The 25,057-nt window shown below is 50.4% G+C and overlaps 1 protein-coding gene across 2 annotated transcripts in view; it reads left to right on the top strand.

Annotated features, from left to right (window-relative positions):
- RPS6KA2 (ribosomal protein S6 kinase A2) overlaps nt 1-25,057 on the top strand; it is a 162,594-nt gene that overhangs the window by 73,392 nt on the left and 64,145 nt on the right. For both annotated transcript variants that reach the window (XM_082669034.1, XM_082669035.1), the window contains exons 3-6: nt 4,695-4,776; nt 19,046-19,126; nt 21,595-21,674; nt 24,339-24,445. In XM_082669034.1, coding sequence (XP_082525160.1) covers nt 4,695-4,776; nt 19,046-19,126; nt 21,595-21,674; nt 24,339-24,445 — 350 coding nt within the window. The remainder of the gene's footprint in view (nt 1-4,694; nt 4,777-19,045; nt 19,127-21,594; nt 21,675-24,338; nt 24,446-25,057) is intronic.

The following is a 25,057-nucleotide window of genomic DNA, read 5'->3' as shown; positions in this document are numbered from 1 at the left end:
TTTAAGCAGAACAGAGTCCTGGCTTTTTAAAGTAACTCTTTTTGTATATGTGGTATGTGGACATTCACCAAATTTCCCCAGTCTTCATAGGACTTTATGCCGAGATGAAATCCAGCGCATGTCGATTTCACGTAGGATTAGTAGTTTGTTAGTGATGTTCTAGATAATCTCTTACAGACCACGAAAATTTGATTGTTTGTGAAACCTCTCTTTTGCCATTCTTAAAAGGTAGAATCTTTTTTATTTTAGTTTTTCTTTTCCACACCATGTGGTATGGAACATGTGTTTATGATGTATCTACAGACATGTCTGTTTGAACCATGTGAAATTACCAGCGTTCAAAATGCTGTGGCCTCCCAAAATGGCTATTCGTATGGTTTATAAGGCATTTATGAAAGGAGGGAAATGAAGATTTCAGGCTCTCAGGGTAAAAAGCTGTTACTAAAACATAGTGACATAGCAACACCTATTTATGTGGTAATGGACTGTCTTCCCATTAACTAGAAATGTTGGAAAAAGATGAAGCGGCATAAATCTTTCTCTAAGAACCATGACGTGGAAATAGGGATGAGCAAGGTGCCCCTTGCTCCCTTTCAGAGACGCTGCCCACGAGTTGTTTCTTGAGGACACACAGGACCAGTGCAGCTGAATCACCTCTGTCCCCAGTGATGGAGATGGGGACCCACCTCGCAGGCGGGGCCCAGCGTTGCTGGGTGGGCACTGTCTGATGCCCTGGCCTATTTCAGGACTCTGATTTCACTGAGCGCCCTCCCGCCAGGGTGTCTGGAAGCAGCAGAGATGGACAATGCCTTCTGAGCTCAAGGAAAATGGATCTGAGCCTGTCCGTGCAAAACTCGACTGAACAAAAGCTACGTTGACGATGCCCTGCTCAGAGATCTGGGCATTAAAAATGAAAGGAGAAAAGAGTTTTTCCAATTCCCTGCAAAGTTTGAATTTCAATTTTGATTAAAAAAAAAAAAATTCTTTGGGAAACCAGCGAAATCCTGGTGTTGGGCAGAATCCCCTTGGAATGATAAGCTTCGTAACACTCCACACTTTGCCTTCCCAGCCATCATTGTATGAGGCATAAAAAAGTAAAGTTTAAGAGATTAATATCTTCTGATATTAATAAATAAAGAGATAAATTAAGAGATTAAAATTAAAATAAGTAAGTGAAGAGAAATAAAAGGAAGAGGCAGTGGCAACGCCTACAGATGTTTAACCTCCATTAACTACTGACTCACGAGCTCAACCACTGCCTGTGTGTTGGGCCTGGTCACCGGATCAGGACCGTGGCGGACACTGGAGGTGAGGTTCAGGGTTCCCGGTGGACGAGGCTGCTGTGCCGACCCAGCAGGGCTCCGGAAAGCTCCACCCAGAGGTCCCCTGGGAACGGTGGGCACTAGAGAACCACGATGACAAATCTTATGTGTCCACACAGCAGTATTTGTTACGAATGTTTTATAAAAGCCGAACTAACGACAAGAGGGGGAAATCCATATGTCCTACCGCCCATATTATTTTATTCATCTCTAAATGGAAATCACATGTCCTTATGCGGGAGTATCTTCCTTTTGCTCTCGGTAAGAGAGAAGAAGGGCACGACTACGTGTTTGCATCCTGCAGGAAGCTCCTGTTACACAGACGTCTCTTGCAGAGACTCCAGAGAGTAGGGAGCTGGCGTGAACCTGGGCTCCGGGCTCACGTTCGCCCCCCACCGGGTCCCTGTGTTCTTTCTGTCACCCCTTCAGTGACTGCAGCCGTTGGAGACGCGGAAATGGATAAAACGCCACCAAGACCTCCTCGCTCGTGCCTGCTGCTGGGAATCCCCCAAGTGACTGTCCTCCGCCCGCACCCTTCACCCCCCTTCCTCAGCCCCCGCTCTCCCCTTGTGCAGCCGGAAGATCGTTGCTGGAAAGGAGCAGCGCTCAATCCCAAGGGGGGCCCCGGCTTCGGGTTAGGGTCTGTCACAGGGATGTTTGAGGCTGGCGGCCTCAGGACTGTCCCCAGACGGGACCCCACAAGGGGCAGCGTGCACTGCCATCCCCACGCTCCGCCCTGCAGAGCCCAGGGAGCCAAGTAGCCCGTTTGCCGAAGGAATTTGCTGGGAATGATGGGGACGGTTTCTGGCCATTAGTAATTTGGTCAGACCATGATTATTTCAGTGATGGCCGGAGAGCAGGGGGTCGGTAGTGCTTGGGAGCAGAGGAAGACAGTATCCTTGTCGGTCAAGCAGGCGGTGGGAAGGCAGTGAAACACGCTGAGGAATGGGGCAGAGGGTGTCCGAGTGTTAAAATGCGTGGCGCCGCCCACATGCTCCCCGAGACCTTCACGGAAGGTGGAGCCAACGCCTTTGCCCCGCCCCCAGCTCGTCTCCCGCCCCTCGGTCTCCCCAGGCAGATAAGGACCGGACTGTGATCCCGCGTTCTGAGGTGGGATCAAACCCCGACGAGAAACGTCCTTGCTCCCCCGTGACTATCTGTAAATGTCTTCCTCTGGGGGGAAGGTTGGTACCCTGGCGTCCCCTGGAAGCGCATGGCCGCCGTGCACTTGGGTCGTGCGCTGGGAGGACACTGCAGACCAGTTGCCAGGCTCATGTGTTGAGGGGACGCTGCAGACCAGTTGCCAGGCTCGTGTGTTGAGGGGACGCTGCAGACCAGTCGCCAGGCTCGTGTGTTGAGGGGACGCTGCAGACCAGTTGCCAGGTTCCAGTTCCGAGACAGAGTTGAAAATCTCGCTCAGAGAATGAGGTAGTGATTGGGCTGATCGTGGTAATACACGGAGACTAGGGCAGCTTCGGGTGACACGCATCTGTCGCCACGTGTGCTCACGGAAGGGCTTTGCAGAGTCCCGGCTGAGCTGCTGAAGAAGCAGCTCTAAAAATAAAACGCGGGAGCACATGAAAAGTCCCCGGGGTTAAGTGTCAGAGATTCGGCAGCTGTCTTTGCTGAAATGGTCCGGTCGTTTGGGAACTTATCTCACTACATTAGCATGTGTTCCTGAATCACATAAGGATGAAGAGGCGAGAGGTGCGGGATGCCTCGGACGGGAGGGCTCTCGCCGGGCAGACAGAGACAAGCTCTTCACTCGTATTAAATCCACTTTTAAGTCAATTGTTACCGTATTTTTGTTGTTTCTCTCGAAATGCGTTTGTCTCCTGTTGGGTGCTCTGCTTGCTGTAGGGCGTTTCTTGCAGGACCTGGCGTGTGGCAGGAGCCTGACAAATATTGGTAGTGTGGAGGTTTTTTTCCTGTTCTTTTGAAAATCAAAGTAGAACTCCTTTTTAAAACAGATGAATATAGATAGCCATTATTATCCATCATCTCATTTTTATTAATAAAACCTGAGTTGCAATAAAAGAAAACAGGTTCATGAGAAGCGATCCATGCAAGATTTGCATCCTTGAAACTAAACCATCATGGTCAGATGCCATGTGAGCACGGCCTTCCGTGTGGACTTGAGTGGACAGTCTTCCCTACTTCTGAATCCACGCATGTACCTCATATACATATTCATGTGTGAGTTCCTACGGACCCCCCTTATATTGTGGGGAAGAGGCGGAGAAAGGAATGAAAAGGGGGACAGAGAAGACCGACTCTGGGTATTCCAAAGGCTCGACCTTCTGAACGCACATCCTGCATATACCTGTCCTCATTTTTCTCCGTTGTCCCCTCGTTTTGAAAGAGGGGTTTTACTCTCGTCACTAGCGTTCCCATGACGAGTGCCTCGTCTTGGGGCTAATGAGTCGTCTTCACTGCAGTACGGTGGGTAGATCACTCTGTCCCGCAGCCCCTGTGGCTTTGAACGCGATCCGTGGCGACTGCACGCGGTGAAGCTGCAAGCACACACGCGGCAGCACCTGTGCCTCTGGACACACATGTCGTCTGCACCCGCGTCTCTGTCATGAGAGCAGATTTTTGCATCTATTGGTAAATACTGTTAGGAAAAGCAAATACTGTTGTTTCGTCTGCGTGGAAGGTGTTCTGTTCGTAATGGATACCCCAGGTTGGTTGGTTGGTTTTTTTACTAATTTTGTTCAACAACTATGAACGTGTCTTTTAAGCTCAGCCTCCCAAACAATTGTCTTTTCCTCCACGATACACGTCACAATGTATCCCAGCAGATGTTGTGTCCACATGAGACTATGTAAGAGCCATTTAGAAACCAACTCCAGCTGTAAACTTAAGCTACTCAAAGCTGAAATTTGGGTGAAGAAAGCTCAAAATAGGAGAGCCTGGCTCATCTTGAGAGTCAGAGTGTCCTGCGTGGTTGGCAGTGACTCTCAGGGTGGCCTTGGCCTTGGGGGTTTACAGGGCGTATTTACAATAAACCAAATGACCTCCCTGAAAACTTCTGAATAGTGTTTGTTTTTCTAAACAACTGGTCTTTTTTTCAAAGGAGGGTGCTATTCCCTCTGATCTAAAAGGTTTCGTAGAAAGTGAGTGGTGCCGAAAACAAACGTGATTCTTCAGACGAACACGTAACACGGCTCCTCACAGGGTTGTAATAAATTAGATGAACTTTTCCTGACGTCCCAGATGTTGGAGAACATTTTACATTTAGGTTTTTCCTACAGTGTATTTATTTTATTGGAGTTTCCTAAACTCCCTGTGTATCCCCGTGTCAAATCCAATAAGGAAAATGAATTTACAGTCATATCAACTGCAGGTGTTCTGTGTGCTCTTTCTCACCAGGTGTTCCTGGTGAGGAAGGTCAAGGGGTCGGATGCTGGGCAGCTCTACGCAATGAAGGTTCTGAAGAAGGCCACCTTGAAAGGTGAGAGGTCACAGAGGGGGAGACACGTAACTGTTGTTATTGGGGGAAATAGACGTTCCGTTTAGTGTTGCATGATTTCTGTATGTCGATGTGTTACTCTCTGATTGATAACACACAATACAAGCATACCCCTGAGTATTTAACAGAGCCCTGCATGATTTCCACGCTCTTCAGAGGGAAGGCCATATTGTGTAAATACCATCCTCTACATATGCTCTGCTATAACGTACCATTTGGGGAAAAGAGCACTGAGGAGGAAAGCAAAAGAGGTTGTTTTGGCTGTATTGGGCAACAAATCAGCCTAAATTCATCCTTCAGACTGGATTGCTCAGTTTTAAACAAAATGTGATTCACGGCTGTATTATTTCCCTTTCTTCCCCCGGACTGGGTTTTAGAAATTCAGTCCCACACCTGATTCCCTGCTTCTATACTCCTCCCCTCCAGAAAAGTATACGCACATAACGCAGGTCAAGGTAAGCTATTATCTAAAATCTCTATTCTAAGTTCAGGGTCATTTAGCCAGCAGTACGTACAGTGAGCACCAACTACATCAGCTCTGACCATCTCCTATTCACCCATTGGTGAGGGAGGGACCCGTGTCCTAAATAGTGCTAGAGGCTGGGCACGCAACACCTGGCCTGGGCAGGTGAGACGACAGAGTTTATCAGTCACCTGTACTCATCACTGGGGGAGGAGGGCACCGCACAGCATGCTGGGCCACGAGGGGCTGCACAGGAACAGAGTGGGTTGCAGGGACTGTGAGATTCAGGCTTTGTAGTAACAAGAGGGAGGGGTGGCCCCTGGTTCCAGGGAAGATGTGATGGGCTTGTTCGAATAGTTCTGTGGGCTGGCAGGGAACTGAACATGTTAGGTTAAAGACCAGGTGGGGTACAGCTGGTCTGGCTTATAGGGAACCAGCAGGGTGGGGAGCCTTTCCTGCTAGATGGGGGGCATATCTGTCAAGGGCAGGGGAACTCATGGTTAAGCCTTTGGGGCCCATGAAACTCAGAGACGTCAAGGCAGCTCTTGAATTTTTAGGTCTTACATCACTGTGTCCTCAGCACCTACATGCAGGGGACAGCATAAAAATATGTCATTCTCTGCCTTCAAGTCGCTTACTGTCTAGCTGGTAAATAAGATCTATTTTGAACCACATAGAACCAATCATATAGAACAGTAAATGCATAGGCCAAATATATAGACCTAAACATCTTAGATACAAAGGAAGAAAGAGTTCTTCCACACGAGGCCATTCAGAAAGGGTTTAGAGGGCTTCCCTGGTGGCGAGTGGTTGAGAGTCCGCCTGCCGATGCAGGGGACGCGGGTTCGTGCCCCGGTCCGGGAAGATCCCACATGCCGGGGAGCGGCTGGGCCCGTGAGCCATGGCCGCTGAGCCTGCACGTCTGGAGCCTGTGCTCCGCAACGGGAGAGGCCACAGCAGTGAGAGGCCCGCATACCGCAAAAAAAAAAAAAAACAAAAAAAAAAAGGATTTAGAAGGTGAGCAAGACAATTCTTAAAGGATGGGTCAATATTTCTATAGAAAACAGCAATCAAGTTGACACTGTCAGCACAACCCATGAAAGAAAATACAAAAACTGCCCACTTTGGCCAGACTGGAGCCTACATCAGAATCACCTATGTGTGTTTGGGGAAAGTTGTTAAAAATAGATCCCAAGGCCCCACTTCTGGCCTACTGGATTGTAGTCTCTTGGGGCAGAGCCTAGAATTTGAGTTTTCTAACAAACTGTCCCAGTAATTCTTCTGTACACAAAAGTTTTGGGTTCTATGATACAGTTTTGGTTTTATAGTTTATTGTTGACACTGGAGTTTTCAATTCAACAACATAATTTAAACCGTGCTATTTATAGTGAACTTTTTTTATTGTAGGTATAATAATATTTCTAAAATTGTTTGTCGATTGATCGTGGCCAAATAGTCCAAGATCCTCATAATATATAATTTTAAAGAATTGTTCGTTAAAAGATGTATAGGAAACAAAGCAGGTTTTGACTTTCTATCCCCAACTTTGAATAAAATAATCTCTTCACTGAACAGTAGTTCCATAGCAATAGAAAATCAAATTAAACATATGTTAGTTCAAGGTCATCGGACTGTCTAAAAAAGTGAACGGCTCCTCTGGCACTGCCTCAAAAGTTAAATAGAGTTACCACGTGACGCAACTGTTCTAGCCTAGGTATAACCAAGAGAAGCAAAAGCATACATCTACACAAAAACGTGTACATGAATGTTCATAGCAGCACTAGCTAATTCACAGCAGCCAAAAAGTGGAAAAGCCCCAAATATCCATGAACTCATGCATAAAGTACGGTACATCCGTACAGCGGAATATTGTTTGGCAATAAAACGAAATGAAATATTGATGCATGCCACAGCCTGGAGGAGCCTTGAAAACATTACGCTGGGTACAAAGAAGCCAGTCCCCAAGCCTCCCATACTGTGGACTCCATTTATGTGAAAATCCAGAAGAGGAGAATCCGCAGAGACGGAAAGCAGCTGAGTGGCTGCCGGGGCCTGGGGCGTTAGGGAGATGGGGTGGCTTAATGACTACGGGGTTTCTTTTGGGGGTGATGAAGATGTTTTCTAACTGACTGTGGTGATGGTTGCACAGCTCTGAATGTTCCAGAAACTATCGAATTGTGCACGTTGGGTGGATTGAGTGGTACATGAATTATATCTCGGTAAAGCTGTTATTTTTAAAATGAACAGCTGGTACGTAACATGGCCATTTGCTAAAACCCACTCTTTCATCCTCAAAGCATGGAGGTTTACTCTCTCAGACACAGAGCGGGCAGCTCCCTGTGGTTGAAGATGAGGCAGGTCGAAGCAGAAGCCATGTCCGCTCATCCTCTGACCAGATTGTTCGTGGTGAGATCCCCCGCCCATCTCACCTTCCATCAGCACATCTGATAACCTCACCAAGCACGTGCTCAGTGCCCTTAAATTGTCCCCTTTCTCCTCAAGTTGTAACTGTTCCTTCTTTCCCATCAAATACCATCTCACCCTCTCCTGCCCCCGAAGGAGGAAGAGGGAGAAATGGGAGAGAAATTGGAACCGTGGGGGAACTTGTGTGTTCACCCTGCTCTGGAGGCGTGAGAGAGAGCCAGGAGCTGGGCCGGCGCTGCCCTTGTTCAGCCCGTCCATCGGCCTCAGCCTTGACCTCTTAGCGCGTGTGCAAACACTCGTCTCGGTGATCTCAGCTCCCACGGGAACGCAAGTCTCCGCGGTTGTTTATGATCCGATCCAGTGTCCTTGAGAAAGTGCTCCTGATACAAGGTTACATGGATTAGGCGGGACATAAAGCTGTGTTACAGAACGGTAGTGATGTTAAATGCACGCCTGCCTCCACGTGTACAGGTAGGTGCCTGTGTGTGTGCGAATATCGAATATATGTCATGCATGTAGGAAATACGCGAAAACGAAAACACAGGATTATTGGGAGCTTTTATTCTCTTCTCTGTGTTCTATATTTCAACCTTTTAACAAACATAGAACATGTTTGACTTCGTATAATATAGTTTTTTGTGTCGTATTCCAGAACAATACGCTTGACTATGTAAAATCATTTTTACGTTGTGAGAATGAGCCACATAAGCGTAGAACTTAGAAGCGTGAAGTCAGAAGAATTTCCCACTTCCGAGCGCTCCTTACAAGCCAGCTTTGAACCAAACGTTATTTTGTATCATCTACTATTTTAGCTTTTCAAAATGGTCCATCACTAAAGAACAGATCTTTTTCCCCAGACATGCAATCAGAACTTATTTCCCTAAGAGAAGATATAGAAGATTTACAAAACAGTCCTTTGTGTGAGGTGGTGCTTGGACCCACGATAGGAGGACCAAGGACGTCCAGCACGGAGGCCAGGTCTCTGAGCCACCGGGGGGCGGGGGGGGGGCCTTCGGAGCTTTCTAGACCTTCTTTTCTCCTCCCTTGTGAAAGAAGCCAGTTGTTTAGATTTGTTTTGTCTCCAATACCTCTGCATTCTGTTAACCTGAGAGATTCGAATATTCGTAAGCCATTCTCCATCCTCAAAGCATCACCACTTTTCAGGCTCATTGGTGAATCAGAAGAACGGGTTAGAAAAGAAATGTGGGTGAGAGCGGCGCCCTCCAGGAGTGCAGACCAGGAACTTCAATAGTGAAATTATTTTGAAAAGGGGAAAACGGAGAGGGGGGCAGAGGACCCACGGCAATGACTGCAAACCTCTGGATGGTTTCAAAAACGTGATGGCTGTCCCGTGTACAGAAGGGAGCGTCGTCGTCATTTAGATTCCAAATAACTTGGCAAACGGATGATAGTCTCTGACAGCTCTGTTTCTCCTTTAAATGGGTTTAGAGGGGTCAGGGGCCTGCCCCCGCCTTTCTTTAAAGAGGTGGCACGCCATTTCTAAGGCAAGTGTCAACGGCTGAAGCAGCTGACAGTGTGACGAGCAGGCAGGCGTGAGCCACCCCCAGCCTGACCCGCAGCCCCCCTCACGAGCATGGACGGCGCTGCTTGTGCCCCCGTCGCTTAAGGACCCTTTCAGAGTGTTCAGTGTCTCTGATTGACAAAATTCAACACTGAATTATCGCAGGTGACAGTTCTACGTAAGGAATTCCAAACATCATGAATTCCAAAGGGTGACGCCCCACTTTGTGTTGTAGAGGAATTTGGTTTAAAAGACTGTCAGCGTGGGGCTTCCCTGGTGGCGCAGTGGTTGAGAGTCCGCCTGCCGACGCAGGGGACGCGGGTTCGTGCCCCGGTCCGGGAGGATCCCACGTGCCGCGGAGCGGCTGGGCCCGTGAGCCATGGCCGCTGAGCCTGCGCGTCCGGAGCCTGTGCTCCGCAACGGGAGGGGCCACAGCAGTGAGAGGCCCGCGTACCGCAAAAAAAAACAAAACAAAAACAAAAAACACAAGCCTGATCTCCATCCCCTGTTTAGTGAGCTGGTAAGTGGGGACTGTCACCCACGTTAGTAAGGTGGTTTCCAGCCTGGGCCACAAGCTGGAGTGGCCTGCAGGACTTTCACAGAATGCTGGGGTCACTTCAGGTCAACTCCTCGAACCCCTGGTTGGATGTGGTCTGGGCATGGGTGTCCGGGTGTCTCTAGGCTGTTGCCAGCAAGAGGACCCTGATGCAGTGGCTGGGGGCACAGACACTGGACCCTGGGACCCCATCCGGCTTAGACTCCACTGGCTGTGTCACCTTGGGGAACCTCTCCTGGCCTCTGTTTCCTCCTACTTAAATGAGATGATGTCAGTAATAGTATCTACCTCACAACATTGTTGATGTGAGGATTAAATCCGTCAGTGCACGTGAGGTGCTGCTGGCACAAGGTTCACCGTCAGCTGTATTCATTTCTGGTCGTTTTCTCCATGAAAACTGGCATTGGAGATGTGTTAGGACTCTTCTGGTCTAGGTTTGGCTTAGGTCTGATTAAGTGGGGGGCAGGGGGGCGGCGAGGATGAGGGTTGAGCGTTAATTGCCATCTGGTTAGAAAGACTTACGTCTCTGTTCAGCCCTGGTTCCTCCCGCTACGTGAAGAGCCTGTGATCGTGTTAGTTACCAAGGATGCCTGGCACCTGCTGGGGACCACAAACATCACCCCAGGATGGCTCCTTGTGTAGAATTCTCGTTTCAGTGAGGATTGAAACACCGCTCCACGATGTGGAGAGAGCTTCTATGTGAAATATGTCTTCGCAATGAAAACTTTCTGGTAGGACTTCATCTGTGTTCTCATGCCTAACTAATTTTTCAGCCGTTTTCCTTACAAGTCAACTTTCTAAGCCCAAAGGTAATACATACTCCTTTCTTTGAAGAGAGGAAGTTGTGTCCTGTTGATTCTAAAGGAAGAAAATATTATTCTGGCAAAATCTCTTTGTTTAGTAAGGAACTAATAGACCGTTACGGTCACTTCACGGGTGTTTCTGGCCAGCTGTGTGTGGGTCACTGCCAGAGCCTGGCTGGGAGAGAAGACGCAAATGGTCCCGAATGGTGCTTTCTGAGCCTGTCGGATTGTCCTTTGGAGCCCAGTTTCTGTCACTCCTCTATCCTTTCTTTAAGCAGAGCTCTGATTCCATCACTCGAATGTCGGCAGATACAGGAGGGAATGCGGGAGTGTGCAGGGTGACCGGGACAGAAGTGCACGGATTACGTTCACGCTGATCACAACGTTTTGAAATAGCCCCTGGTCAGAGTTAGCCTGGTTGGTTTCAAACCTCAGAATGTGGCTTCCAACACCACTTTATTTCCTCTTCTCTTACACCAAGATGCTTTGTTTGAAAAGCACTGACTTAGAAACTAAGCTTCAGTCGGTGCCTTAGTTTGAACAGCTGTTATTTCCATGCTGATGCATTTATGTCATTTGATTCACGCTGGGATGATTACAGATTCCTGGAGGGGAGGTTTTAAGTGCCCTTATCCTCATTTTACAAATGAGGAAACTGAGTCACAATACAGTGAAGCCACACACTCAGAATCACATGATTTGGAGGTGGTGGGGTCTCTATCCCATGTTCCTCCCCTCCCAGGAGGGGGGCACCTGGGACCAGCCGTGCCCCCCACTCCCAGGGCATCATTTCCTCATCAGAAAGCCTCATCCAGCTGTCCCTGGGATATTTACTATTCAGGGGAGCTGTTTTCCCAGTAGATGATCTAAGACAAAAAGTAACATGTAAACATCATCCTTAAGTAATAGCTCTCCGGTTTGTTGTAATACACCGGCTGTGTGCCTTGGCGTCCTTTATATGTTCATTTCTACCAGAATTGCATTTCTTACATTGTAGAGAAAAAGTAGGAAATAGATTTTTTTTTCACTACTTGCATCTTTAATGCCTGTAAATATGAAAGCATAATGGGCTGAAGATTTACCCACAGAAGGATTCTCTGGTAAAGAAGTTAGTTAAGTAACCATGTCAGTCTTGGGGTTTTTTTTTTGCGGTACGCGGGCCTCTCACTGTTGTGGCCTCTCCCATTGCGGAGCACAGGCTCCGGACGCGCAGGCTCAGCGGCCATGGCTCACAGGCCCAGCCACTCCGCAGCACGCGAGATCCTCCCAGACCAGGGCACGAACCCACGTCCCCTGCATCGGCAGGCGGACTCTCAACCACTGCGCCACCAGGGAAGCCCCAGTCTTGGTTTAAATAATCTAGTGTAGCAACAAATCTTGGGGAATTGTGCCTGATATGATCATCAATGTGGCTAACGTTTTAATTTTCATCATTCATGGTTTTCTTCCTTTTTTCTCTGAAGTGATGAGCAGTACAAAGTTTTGGTCACCAAATGTTTAGCAACACAGCTTCCCACGGGAGGCCCTTCTTTGCTATGAATTAGACCTTTGAAGGTTCAAAGATATTGTGTGAAGGTGGATTTTTATTCTGCATCTAGGAGACCGCTTGGGATATAACTGCAGACCTGGCAGGTTTTTGTGGACAGAGGCAGGAGGCAGTAAGCACGGTCACTCAAACGGGCAGAGCCTGAGTTCTTCACCAGCCTGGTGTCCGGCTCCAGTTAAAAGGCTCAGGCCTCCTCGTGACCGCGGCCACCTGCAGATGCACGGCTGCGTGCAGCGCGTGCGGTCCCGCGCCCCGCGGTCCCTGAGGGATGTTGCAGCCCCGTCCACAGCGACCCCGGGCTTTTCTAAGGTGTACCTCCTACCTGGCCATGTCTCATCTTCACCGTGACCGATAGGACTTGTTTTTATCTTACGCTTCATTTTCTTTTCAAATACAGTCTCTATATAGTAGAATATAATGTAATGTAACGTAATGTAACATGATAGGACATGATATATAATGTAGCGTAAAAGTAATGTGTATTGATGGAGGTCATTTAAAAACAGGCAAATACAGGCAATGATGTCCAACTCTAGCGAGAGGATTTTGGTCCCAGCCTCGCTGCAGGTGGAGCTCTCCTAAGTAAACCCATCCTCCACAGTAGGTTAATTATTCTTACCAGGGGTTCTTATGCAGCTTGCAGTTGCCACGCACTTCAAGATCAGTTTCATGAGCATTTCCCGACTGGCTCTAGGAGATCGTATGGACCATTTTTCTGAGAGTTGTGGTGACTCGCAGAGGGTGGGGATGCAGGAACTCCCAGGGGGCCTCAAGGCTCAAATCCGCTCAGGGCGCCAAGCCGTCGGCTGGCCGGCAAAAGGCACCTGCGCGCATTGTGGTTTGTCACTTGCCAGAGACTTCGAAGGGCTACAGATGTTGAGACCTTTTGTTAGGGCACAAGGGGCATTAGCCAACTTTTTAACTCCACAAGTCCAGAACAGGCCACGTGGCTGAGGAAAGAAAATCAACAGGGTAGCATGTCCTGCACCTTCAGTTCCACAGGAGCACCTGGGAGCAGGTGCCCCTGAAGTTGTCTGATGGAGAGGGGGGCGTGGAAGCCTTGGGGACGTGGGCCTGATCCAAAAAATGTGGGGGGGGGGGTTCCAGAAAGCAGCTCTGGTTTTGTGTTGTGTGTCACGTCCAGCAGGGTAATCCCACAGTGGGCTTCATCCTCTACTTTCCTGGGAAGGAAACTGCGCCCTTCAGGTAGGACGAATTTACAGGCGCTCCCGCCTTCATGTCAGCCCCAGGGGCAGCCCCGGGCCCGGAAGGCTGAAGGACGCGGGAAGGTCACAGCCGGCACCTGGAGCTGCAGGTTACCGTACAGAGCAAGGCAACCATGGAAAGCACGTCACTCTAATCCTTCGTGTCGCGGGTCAGCCACAAGTACAGGGTTGATGTGAAGTATAACAGATGTTAATTTATCACCGATGTCTACGGTTTATTAGTGAATCTCAGAATAGTCTAGGACATCTGGGTTTTTCCATCTATACGGTCAAGCCCCGCTCGATTCCAGACTCACGTGTCTCATGCCAGAGAGTAAAGATCCCAGGGAGGCAGTGGCCTGGCTCCAGACCCTGCGCCGGTCCAGAACACCCAGCGGCAGGTTACTGGGGACGTTTCGCCTCAGGCTGGCGTGTCTCACCATTTCTGTAGCTCGTTGGCAGGGCAGCAATGGAAGGATGTAGGAAGCATCTCTCTGGGCTTTTTTTTTTTTATGCATCTGAGTCTTGGGACTCAAAATCCCTTGGAATCCTTAGCCTCCAGAGGCAGCTTGAAGTGCTCAGCGTCAGAAATGAAGCACTTGCTCTCGCGTCGATTTTCTTTCTTGGTGGAGGGACCGCTCTGCAGCTGCCCGTCAGATGGCTGAGGCACCGTTCAGGGCCTTTCCCTCCATCCCTGGTGGCCCGAGTGACTGCCACCACCCAGAGCGGGCGGTGGTGAGGTCGGGTGCCGGTTCAGCCCGGCAAAGCGAGAACTCGCAGGCCCGGAGATGCCCAGTCACCTTTGCAGAGCTGGCCTCACGCCTGCTGTTCCACATCTGAAGGGCATTGCCTGTGTGACAGCTGTCCTTCCGCATCGTGTTAGCTTGGCCCCGGTCACTTCCCCCGTGGGCCATCTGCAGTGATAAAATCCTGCCCCTGCATGAACACAGCCTTTCCCTTTTCCTGCCACCTTGGACCCAGTATGCTTGTGTTTCAGCAGTTTATGCGCCGGGGGTCAGTCTTACCAAACATGGTTGTGAAAGCATCTTCCCCAAACCGATGTGTCTTATCTGTGCTCCATTAGGTTCACTGTTGGGGCTGGAGTCTTGGTTTCTCCTCTGTTACTTTAGACAGAATAAGAGTGTTTAGATAGTGTGTGCACTTATGCTCCTGGCCCTTTTTCTGTTTGTTTCAGATAATCTCTGAATTTTTTGTCCGCCTTTTAATTTTATGGCCTTTTGGATGGGAAATCTGTTTGGTAACTCAGTCTATCACTCTCTCCTGTGTTATTTCTTCCATTGCTTTTATTTAAAAAGAAGATTCCCACCCAGACATCAGATGAGTGTTCATCTTTGTTACCATTTTTACAGCTTGTTTTTTTTTTTAACACTTACCTCTTTAATCGATCTTGGATTTATTGTTGTGTAAAATGTAGGGAAGAAATATATACTTATTTTACCCCTATAACCGGACAGCCCCTTGGAAATTTGAATGTAAGCATCTTTTTCTAATTTTGTCACCAGGTTTATTATGGCCTTTGCTTTCCATTACAAATACTATCTTCAGATATGTAAGTAACACTAAGCAGTGTTCCTCATTCCAAAGAGGTCTGAACTCAATGATAACAACATCAATCCCATTTAGAGGATTTTTAGATTTTCTTAACCAAAGTCAAAGAGTGAGCTTTGCAAGGAGATGGCAAGACGGGGGTAGGAACACAGTGTTCCGGTACTCTGCCACCTGCTTCACCAGATCACGTCATGGGGGTGGGAGTGGGCCAGGGCTTCTCCCCAGAGGAGGACGTGCCTGGGGGTGGCAGTACATGGGGGTGACAGAAGACTGTCTCCCGCGGGCCCTTCTCAGCCGGCTCCGCTCCCTGAGGCAAAGGACGCAGGAGGCTGAGATGCGTCGGATGAGGTCCCCACCGTGAGGAGCCCATGGGTCCGCACAGCAGCTGCTCAGAGAGCCGCCTTGTCAGCCAGGGTTGGGAGGGGCGGCCCCAGGCCCCCTGTCACTGACGCATCCCCCCTTCCTTCCTGTGACCCTGTCCCACCCAAGGTCTCCTTCTCAGCCTGCGCACGTGCTTGGAGAGACGTCTTTCGGATCCCACTGCTCACGGGGGATCCCTTTCTTCCTTCAGGGTCTTTAGCTGGCATCCTCTGCGTCTTTTATTGACTGAATGGGTTTCAGCTTTTGCTTCTGTTGACTCTCCTGAAACCCCTTCTCTGCTGTTCTCCCTGGCAGAGCCACTGGAACCTGTAACTCGGGATAGACAGGAAATGGAGAGATTCCTTGTACCGTCTGCCTGGGAACTGTCTGCTTCTGCCCCCTTTGTTCATTCTCCTAAGTGGCGGCCATGCTGGGGTGTCCACGGCAAGAACGACCAAGGGAGGAGCTTGTGTTGGGAACGTGTCCTGATGGAGCCGCACGGATGCTGCCATAAAACCTTCTCTCTGTAGCTGCAGTCGTGTTCAATAACAGACCGTCTTATTTTTACCTGTACCAGAAACTACTTTTTTAAAGAATGAATAGATGAAATGTGTTTTAATTAAGAAGCATATCAAAACTTCTTAAAACCACACCAAAAAAAGCCACCCAGAGACACCGACCTCTCCCCGGGTCTTGCCCAGCGACCCCTTCACACACCCGGCGTCTCGCCTCCCTCCAGAGGGGTGGACGCGGTCATGGCTGCGTCCCCAGCGGAGGAGATGCTGCCCTCCCGGGGCCCCTGAAGGTGGCACCCATGGAGACTTCCCCGGGCCCCCGGCCCCCGCTCCCCCGGCCACACAGCCCTCGGGAGGCTCCCCTGCTTCCCTCTTCACACTGTGGCCCCCAGACTCCCACTTGCTGGGGCAGCTCTGCGTCCTGTGTGCCGGCGCTCGGCCCTTCCAGCGTCTCAGGGCGATTCGGGGCCACTGCGGTCATAGGGGTCTGTATCGGACCGGGCACAGCCAAGCATCAGAGCAGAGAGAAAGATGAGGGACAAGCCCTTGCCTCTTATCATGCAGTGAAGCCGACTCCATGTACTAGGCAGCAAAGTGACCCCAGCGCAGGCGTGGCCTGGGCTGTGGGACCAGCACCGTCGTGCTCACACGCTACCCGTTGGTCTCGCCGTGACCCCGTGAGGCAGGTACCATCGTCACCCCAGGTTACAGACAAGGAAGCTGATCGGAGCCACCCGTGCGCTGGGAGAGACGGGGCCCGGCTGTGTGTGCTCCAGGCCGCGGGCCCCAGGCTCTCAGCCACAGATCCCCCGGGAAGGCGAGCGGCCAGGGCGCCAAAGCAGAGGTGGACCCCAGGGATCCTGAGCTCCTGAGTGTGAGAGAGGAAACTGGTCGTGGAGCAAAACGCAGGAGACTGTCCTGGGGCCCAGGGACAGGAAGGACTTCTGTTCTCTTTAGTTGTGGTAAAACATGCGTAATAGGATATCCATCATTTTAAGCATCTGTAAGTGGTGTTAGTAAATACATTTGCAACATTGTGTAACCATCACTGCCGTCTCTACCCCAGACTTACTCATCATCCCAAACAGAAGCTCTGTCCCCGTTAAACAATTCCCCACTTCCCTCCTCCAGCCCCTGGTACCTACCCTTCTGCTTTCTGTCTCTATGAATTTGACTTCTCCAGGGACCTCGTATAAGTAGAATTATATGGTATTCGTCCTTTTCTGTCTGGCTTACTGTGCTTGGCGTAGTGTTTCTAAGGTTTAGCCCTGCTGTAGTGCGTGTCAGGATTTTATTTTTAGGGCTGAGTGATAGTTCATGGCATGGACAAACTCCCTTTTGCTTACTCAGGCGTCCATCAGTGGACCCTTGGGTTGCTGCCGTATTTTTGCTGTTGTGAATAATACTGCTGTAAATGTGGGTGTCCAGTATCTGTTGGAATTCCTGTTTTCAGTTCTTTGGGGAATGGAATTGCTGGGTCATATGGTATTTCTGTGTTTTCTACAGTGGCTGCACCATTTGACATTCCCACCAACTTCACATCCTTACTCACGCTTGTTATTTTCCATTTTTTGTGGGGTTTTTTTTTTTATTATTATAGCCATCCTTTGGGAAGGACTTTTTTTTTTTTTTTTTTTTGCGGTACACGGGTCTCTCACTGTTGTGGCCTCTCCCATTGCGGAGCACAGGCTCCGGACGTGCAGGCTCAGCGACCATGGCTCACGGGCCCAGCCGCTCCGCGGCATGTGGGATCTTCCCGGACTGGGGCACGAACCCGTGTCTCCTGCATCAGCAGGCAGACTCTCAACCACTGCGCCACCAGGGAAGCCCATGGGAAGGACTTTTTAAATAAAACTTTAAAAGTACATAAGACCAAAGTATGAACAACTTAAATACCTGGTCCATACGGTGATATTCTTCATACTTGTCACACTTAGAAATATTTGAGGAAAGTTTCTGCCTTCACACACGCGGGGCCGTAGGACGTCACTTGGACATTGCCCTGGGTGTACCAATTTGCTTGTGGAATCTTGGAGTTGTTCTTATTCTCAAGTGGTGATTTTGTTTGTTTTTTTGTTTATTTTTTCCTCAAAACGAATCCCATCTGTATTCCCAGATGGCTAAACTTTAGGCAGTGTCAGCACTGAAAAGAATAATATTGTAATTGGTTATAACACACTCATTGTTTTAAAAATTCCATAATCCATAGTTATCCTCAGGAAGAGGAAGAGAAGGGATTTTCCTCTTGATTTCTAGTCCCATCAGAAATGAGAACATTGCCATTTTGTAACCCTACATGACTCAAGCATCCTTGATCCGTATAAGCAAGGATATATACGTAAGCTAACGGATGAAGGATTGTAAGGGAGCCCACAGGTCATTCCCTACCAAAATATCACCCCTCACGTTACTTGTTACTTACAAGGGGATGTACACATCTTTGCAGTGAGAGGCTGATGACTTGCCACCTTGACCCAATGGAATGTAGCATCACTGAGCAAGGGTAACGCGGCACCCCTCCCCCCATCTGCTGCACCTTGAGGCCTGCAGCATCACCCGGGAGGTATTTTTGCCAAAAATGTTTAGCCTCAACCTTATAAAGCCTCCAGACCTAACCTCGGTTTATAATAAATATAGGAGTTAGAGCAACCAGTAAAGAAACAATCAGACACACGTAGGAACAATCTACAAGAAAACTGACCTGGACTTAACCAAAAAGCCCACAAAAAGCACAGGGGAAAAAAAAGATGCAGGACCATTGTATTCTAGAAGCAAAAGGAATAAGGAAATAGAACAACCAGATCTAACGTGGGAACCTTGACCGAATCCGAGGTTGGAAAAAATAACAGCTATAAATGACATGGCAGGGCGGGCAGGATTGGAATATGGATCAGATATTAGATGATGTTGTGGAGTGATGGCGAATGTTCTGCAGGGCGACCGTCGTGTTAGGGTTATGTAAGAGGTTACCCTGTTCTTAGGGAATGCCACATGTAAACGCACCTTGGCGTTGAATGTCACGGTGTCGACAAGTTACTGTCAGATTTGTGGCTAAAATGTGTGCATGTGTGCGGAAAGAGAGGGAGATGGAGAGGGGGAGAGAAAATACCGAAATGCAAGCAGCAGTTGAATCTAGGTGGAGGACTTAGGGGTGGTCATTCAACCTACTCTTTCAACTTTTGTATATGTTTGAAAAGTTTGTAACAAAAGTCGGGGGAAATTATTTATATCTGATGTCTTGTGTTTCACATCCTGCCTTTGAAAGCCTTCGATTTTTCTGTCTTGCAGTTCGGGACCGAGTCAGATCGAAGATGGAGAGAGACATTTTGGCAGAAGTGAATCACCCTTTCATCGTAAAGCTTCATTACGGTAAAGGGAGGAAAAACAATTCCCTACTGTTGAGAGGACCTAGACCAACCCTCCCCCAAATCAGAGGAAATCGGCGTAGATTCCTTGTCTCACCTCCGGCCCTGTCTGGGGTGGAGCTCTCTCCCCCCGGGTTCCTGAGCCTCAGATTCTCCTTCTCTGGGGGAGGAAGATGCCCTGTTTTCATCTCGAAAAACCGAATCTGGGGGAGCAAGAGGTTACCCTTAATTAAATCATCATCATGGAGAAAGTGGTTTTAAAAAAAGGTCTCGACCTAGGTGGGGTGAATCTATGACATATTTTTGTGTTGTTTCAGAGTAGAGTGCCTATGACCCCATAGTTTCTTTAAACCAGAATGGTAACATCTCCTGCACTTTAAGTAAAGACGATATTTTAGGCATTTGAAAGACGGTAGCGCCTCGAGCCTCAGAACGGCCCTGCAAGGTAGGCTATCGTTTCCAGTTTTCAGAAGAGAAAACTGAGACTCAGACGGAATCATTCTGATTTCTGAGGCCACGTATCTGCGACGCCACACAGGCTTCTTCATTTGCTTTCTGCCTTTTTATCTCCTCGGAGAAGCAGTAAGTGAAACCTTCAAATGAAAAATAATGAGGTGGTGGCGCCAGAGTCATGGCAGACCGCATCACAGCTTTGTGCCCTAATCGAGTAATTAGTGTGGGCGAAGCGCTGGGCAGAACAACGACAAATCCCGTACCTGGTTGGCACAGGGGCTCGGGGGCGGGCAGGGTTGTAGGAGACTGTCCGTGACTTTTACCGACGTCGGGAGTGAAGGCATGAACACACGCAAAGCCAGGAGGACAGGGCTCTTTGCTCGTGAACTTCTGAGATTCCTAAGAAGACAGTTTAGAAAGCCCTGTTTGGAAAGCACACGGCCTCTCCTTTCAGAAATAATAAGAGCCAACATGGATGTGACCTTGCGGGCAGCCGCGTGGTGACCGGATCCCTCGGGCCACGGGCAGGTGCCCTTAGATCCCAACGGTGGCGGCAGGCTGACCCCCCTTTATCACACGGCCGCCTCAGCGCTGCTGATTCGCTGGTGTCAGATCCGATCCAGGTGTCGTTTCGGTTGGTTTCCCAGGTGTTTTTCTGAAGAAGTTGAGAACTGGGGTCTTGCAGAGATCTTTAAAGGCATCCTCCACGTTACCTCTGTGATTGATCAAAAGATACTTGTTGGGCTTCCCTGGTGGCGTAGTGGTTGAGAGTCTGCCTGCCGATGCAGGGGACACGGGTTCGTGCCCCGGTCTTGGAAAATCCCACATGCCGCGGAGTGGCTGGGCCCGTGAGCCATGGCCACTGAGCCTGCGCGTCCGGAGCCTGTGCTCCACAACGGGAGAGGCCACAACAGTGACAGGCCTGCGTACCGGAAAAAAAAAAAAAAAAGATACCTGTCCTCTATCTGCCCATCAAGCCCTAGGACAGGGCATTCATCCACGCTGCAGTTTACACAGTTCTGACAAAGGGGTTTCTAGTTAGAGGCTTTATGTTTCTAAAACCCCAACATTTATAATGCTTCTGGCATTGACTTTTAGAAAATGAAAAGTTCCCAAGTGTGTGAGGATGTCAGCACCCCTTCCAGCCATGCTTCCTTTGTGTGTAGAACAGATGCCACGTGCCAGGCCAGCGGGAACATTGAACTGACCATCCAGTAGCCACGGTGGTTAGTTTCTCTTGAGCCTCTCGCGCATGCACCGTCCCCCCCTTTGACCAAGGCGTGCCCTTGCTAGTGGCGGGCGGGGGCTGAACCGTGAACTCCATGCCCATAACTGTGGCCCTCAGGGACCAAACAGAGCACACGAGCGCTGCTGCCACCAGGTACAGGTAGCTGGGCTGACCCGTCCCCAGCGCAGCCGTAAAAGAAGGAGCAGATAGTGGATATCCTTGAGCCCTGAGTTGTACCGAACACAACTCCATAGGAAGGGGAGGGGACTCGTCCCAAACGCTCACTACGATCGCCCTGCTCCTTACCAGACACCTGCCAGCAAAGCCAAGTCTCTAAGAAGACACGGTTGTGCCCAAAGCCCCGCGTCAGTAGTGGTGATGAGAGCAAGTGGAACCTACACATACTCTTCTCCATGTGTCTTTCAGTCCCTTTGTGATTAAAAAAAAAGGCAGGAAGAAGGAGAGAGGGAGGGAAGGAAGGAAGGAAGGAGGCGGGGAAGGGGTGGGGAAGGGGTGGGGAGAGGAGGAGAAATAACCTCCAGACCATGAGTAAAAGTGAGAGACAGAGCTCATCACCGTCCACTCCCTTCCCCAAGTCCTGCCCTCTCCGCTGTGCGGTCTCCAGCCCGGCCCCAGTCCTGTTTCTGAAATGACCCAGGGTTACAGGCTACACAGTATTGTTTGAGCCAACGAGAGACGGGCTTTTTGCACTCAGAGCCTGGACCCAGGGGAATGATGTCCACCGCAGGGGACCGTGACGCCGAAATGCTCTCAACTCTCTCCTTCCGCAGCCTTCCAGACGGAGGGAAAACTCTATCTGATTCTGGACTTCCTGCGCGGAGGAGACCTCTTCACCAGGCTCTCCAAAGAGGTACGTGGAGTGCAGGCTGTGGGTTTCTGCCTAGAATTCGAGGGACAGGAGAGCAGGGGGCGGGGTGTGTGTGTGTACGTGCGTGTGTGTGTGGTGTGTGTGCGAGGGAATGTGTGAACGTGCGTGTACATGCACGCACGTGTGTGTGGTGGGTGGCGTGTGTGTGTGTGTGTACGTATTTGGTGTGAGGGTATACGGCGTGTGGTGTGTGCGCGTGTTTTAAAGATGTCTCACGAGTCACACAGAGAAGAACTCTGTTGTCCTCGAAAGATCTTAAGAAAACGGACTCTTCCCAAGACCCCCGTGGAGCTCTAGAACCTTCCCTGTGTAGAGCAGATGGAAACTTGATTTATGTTACGTAGGGAAGACTTTATTTCACAACGTTTCACTTTCCACTTTCCACCCGTGAGCGCTCCATGCCCCCCAGGGCTTGTCCTTGACCCCCACTACCTGACTTAGGAGCTTTCCGGGATGTCTTGCAGCGCAGCGTGAAAGCTCTCTGCCCCCTGCGCACCCTGCTCGAGGCAGTGATAATGCCAGGCTTTTAATCCTGTTGATTCTGTGCAGTTTCCTTTATACAGAAGAGCATGATGAAGGTGACAGCGTGTTGACACGATGCACAGAACAGGTTCCCGGCCCTTCTGACGCAACCTCACCTGGCACCGGGGTTCTTACTGGGCTGTAACAGGGGGTTCGGGCTGGCCTCCCCCTTTCCTCACTGCCCACTTTTACAGCAGGAGATCCCTCCATCCGAAGTGCTGTCAGTCAAGGTGAAGCGGCAGTGGGCTCCCCGAGACCTCGGGCTGCTCTCCCTCTGTTTCCTGACGGTCCCTCGGGCAATGGCACAATTGATGTATTGGGCTCTTGGCGATGCAGGTTGCAAGCACGGGCTGGAGGATCCAGATCCAAGTTCTCCAAAGCCCTTTGGGTCAGGTTCTGGTCCCTTAACCTGCCTCCCAGCTGAGCTCTCGTTTCCAAAGATGGCGAATCACTGACCTCGGCCAGTGTCTCATCTGATGCCTAGTGATTTGCTCCCTTCCCACGCCGGCCGAAGGAAGTCAGGCCACTGGGGGTTGGTCTGTCCAGCATCCAGGGTGACACACCCTGTTGTTGGGCTTCTTGACCAAAAAGGCAACACGCAGGGTACCCATAGGACCCTTTATTTCAGAGTAGAAGTGAAGTTGTCCAGCCTGGGCTCAAGAGGGTCTCAGTTCACAGAAACACAGGAAATGAATGATACCCTAACCCTAACCCTATGCAAAAAAGTACTTCCCTTCCATCCTCTTCACCGAGTCCACTAGACAACATCCTTGTGTGTGTCGGTCTCCGTACTGACTGCCTTCAAGAACTCACATCCATGGGTGTTTCATTCCCATAGAGAAACCCTTTGTCATTTGCACTTGGAGGCCACACAGATCTGTGCCCTAAGCGCGGCCAAGGAGAGTCATACGGCCGCCCCTGAGCACTGAGCTGTAGATGTGCCTGTGTGGTTATGGACAGAGATGGAGAAAGTCGGGCCAAAGAGAATTCGACAGCCAGCAGGATCTCCTACGGGGAAATCCTTCTCACAGGGAAGCCCACTGAGTATGCTAACCAATGTAGAAAAGAAATACCCAACCAGGAAAGGTGCCGGCCGAGTGTGGAAGGCAGAACAGGAGATTCCAGAGACCAGAGGGGCAATGAGGGTTGGTGGTACCCAAATGTCATCCAGGACTTGGGGTGCACGTCCTCCCCACTGGGAGGCATCCCTTTTGTGAAATGGATGTGCTCCGCCGTCATTAGCCTGATGTAGTCACTGTTCAATTCCCCAAATTGCCCTTATCCTGAGCTTTCCAGGCAACCTTCTGATCATGTATTGATTTTTCACGCATCTGCCTTCAGAGAGAATTCAGTCATGACATGGGTTTCTAGTCTCTGTGACATTCATTTCTCATGGTGCGGGTAAAGAATGGTTTCTGATACCATCTGGCTTGCTGGTAAGGTGACTACCAAATTACATGCGGTTCTCACAACCGCAGGGACAGGGGAACAGTAGGAGACAATGACCTTGAGGTGTGCTGGGCGCCGTGGCCTCGTGTGTGTTTTAGCTAGACCAGCGTCCCTCTCCCAGCAGCCTCTCCGGCAAGGGGCGCCCACCGATGCTCCACGGGCGGGTCGTATTTGGTGGGACTCGTCCCGCTTTGGGGAGACGGCAGTTCCTAGTTTGCATAAACCCAAAAGGGGGGAAGAGGTGAACTTGAAGGGAGGAGGGATGAAATTTGAGACATATTTTCAGTAAATCCTTCAGGCGTGTTTGTAATCAGACCTTCACAGTGTGGTTTAGTTTTTTGTATTAAAGTGTTACATTAGAAGCGCACATATTAAAACATAAACCCAGAAACACACTCCAGAGCTGCATGGTTTGTGGGGCAGGAAAGGTCGGGGGAGGAAACTCTGCCCGGGGCTCCGCCCAAAAGGCCCAGCGGCTTTGTGAGGAGCGCCCCCTCCCCTTCACTGGTCCTAAAACTTTGCTGAGAACTCATGTTTCCACTGTAGGAGTCGGAAGAGCCTTGTCTGGGGGCCGCGGTCTGCAGAGCGGAGCGGAGTCTTCGTGGGGCTGAGTGCCTCTGTCTTTAAAGCCAGCAGCCACAGGGCAGGCTGAAGTCTTGTTCTCTCTCCTGCCAGGTGATGTTCACGGAGGAGGATGTCAAGTTCTACCTGGCTGAGCTGGCCTTGGCTCTAGACCACCTGCACAGCCTGGGCATCATCTACAGAGACCTGAAGCCAGAAAAGTGAGTGAGGACAAGGCAGGGCAGGGCCCTCTTGCTGCCCACGTCGCCTTGTCCCTGTACTTAATTCCCCAGGGAGGGCATAGCCTGGGGACATTCCGGTGCTAGCGCCCCACAGGCAGGGATTCCACCTGCCCGCCCCTGGAAGGGTGCCCAGACATAGGTGTGGCTTGTGCTGGTTTGTGTGGGATGGTCCTAGCCCCTTCTCACCTGACCCTCGTAACACCCTCCAAGGGAGGCAGGGCCGGGCCTGCATCCCTGTGGTCCAGGGGAGGCTGGGCAGGTAGTGGAGGCTGGTCAGGTAGAGGAGGCTGGGCAGGTGGAGAGGCTGGGCAGGTAGAGGAGGCTGGGCAGATGGGAAGGCTGGGCAGGTAGAGGAGACTGGGCAGGTAGAGGAGGCTGGGCAGGTGGAGGAGGCTGGGCAGGTGGAGAGGCTGGGCAGGTAGAGGAGGCTGGGCAGGTAGTGGAGGCCGGGCAGGTGGAGAGGCTGGGCAGGTAGAGGAGGCTGGGCAGGTAGTGGAGGCTGGTCAGGTAGAGGAGGCTGGGCAGGTAGAGGAGGCTGGGCAGGTGGAGAGGCTGGGCAGGTAGAGGAGACTGAGCAGGTAGAGGAGGCTG

The sequence above is a fragment of the Grampus griseus genome (genome assembly GCF_964374135.1).
Source record: "Grampus griseus genome assembly, chromosome: 13".
NCBI classification, from domain to species: domain Eukaryota; kingdom Metazoa; phylum Chordata; class Mammalia; order Artiodactyla; family Delphinidae; genus Grampus; species Grampus griseus.
This window is presented reverse-complemented; position numbering and strand designations above follow the sequence as displayed.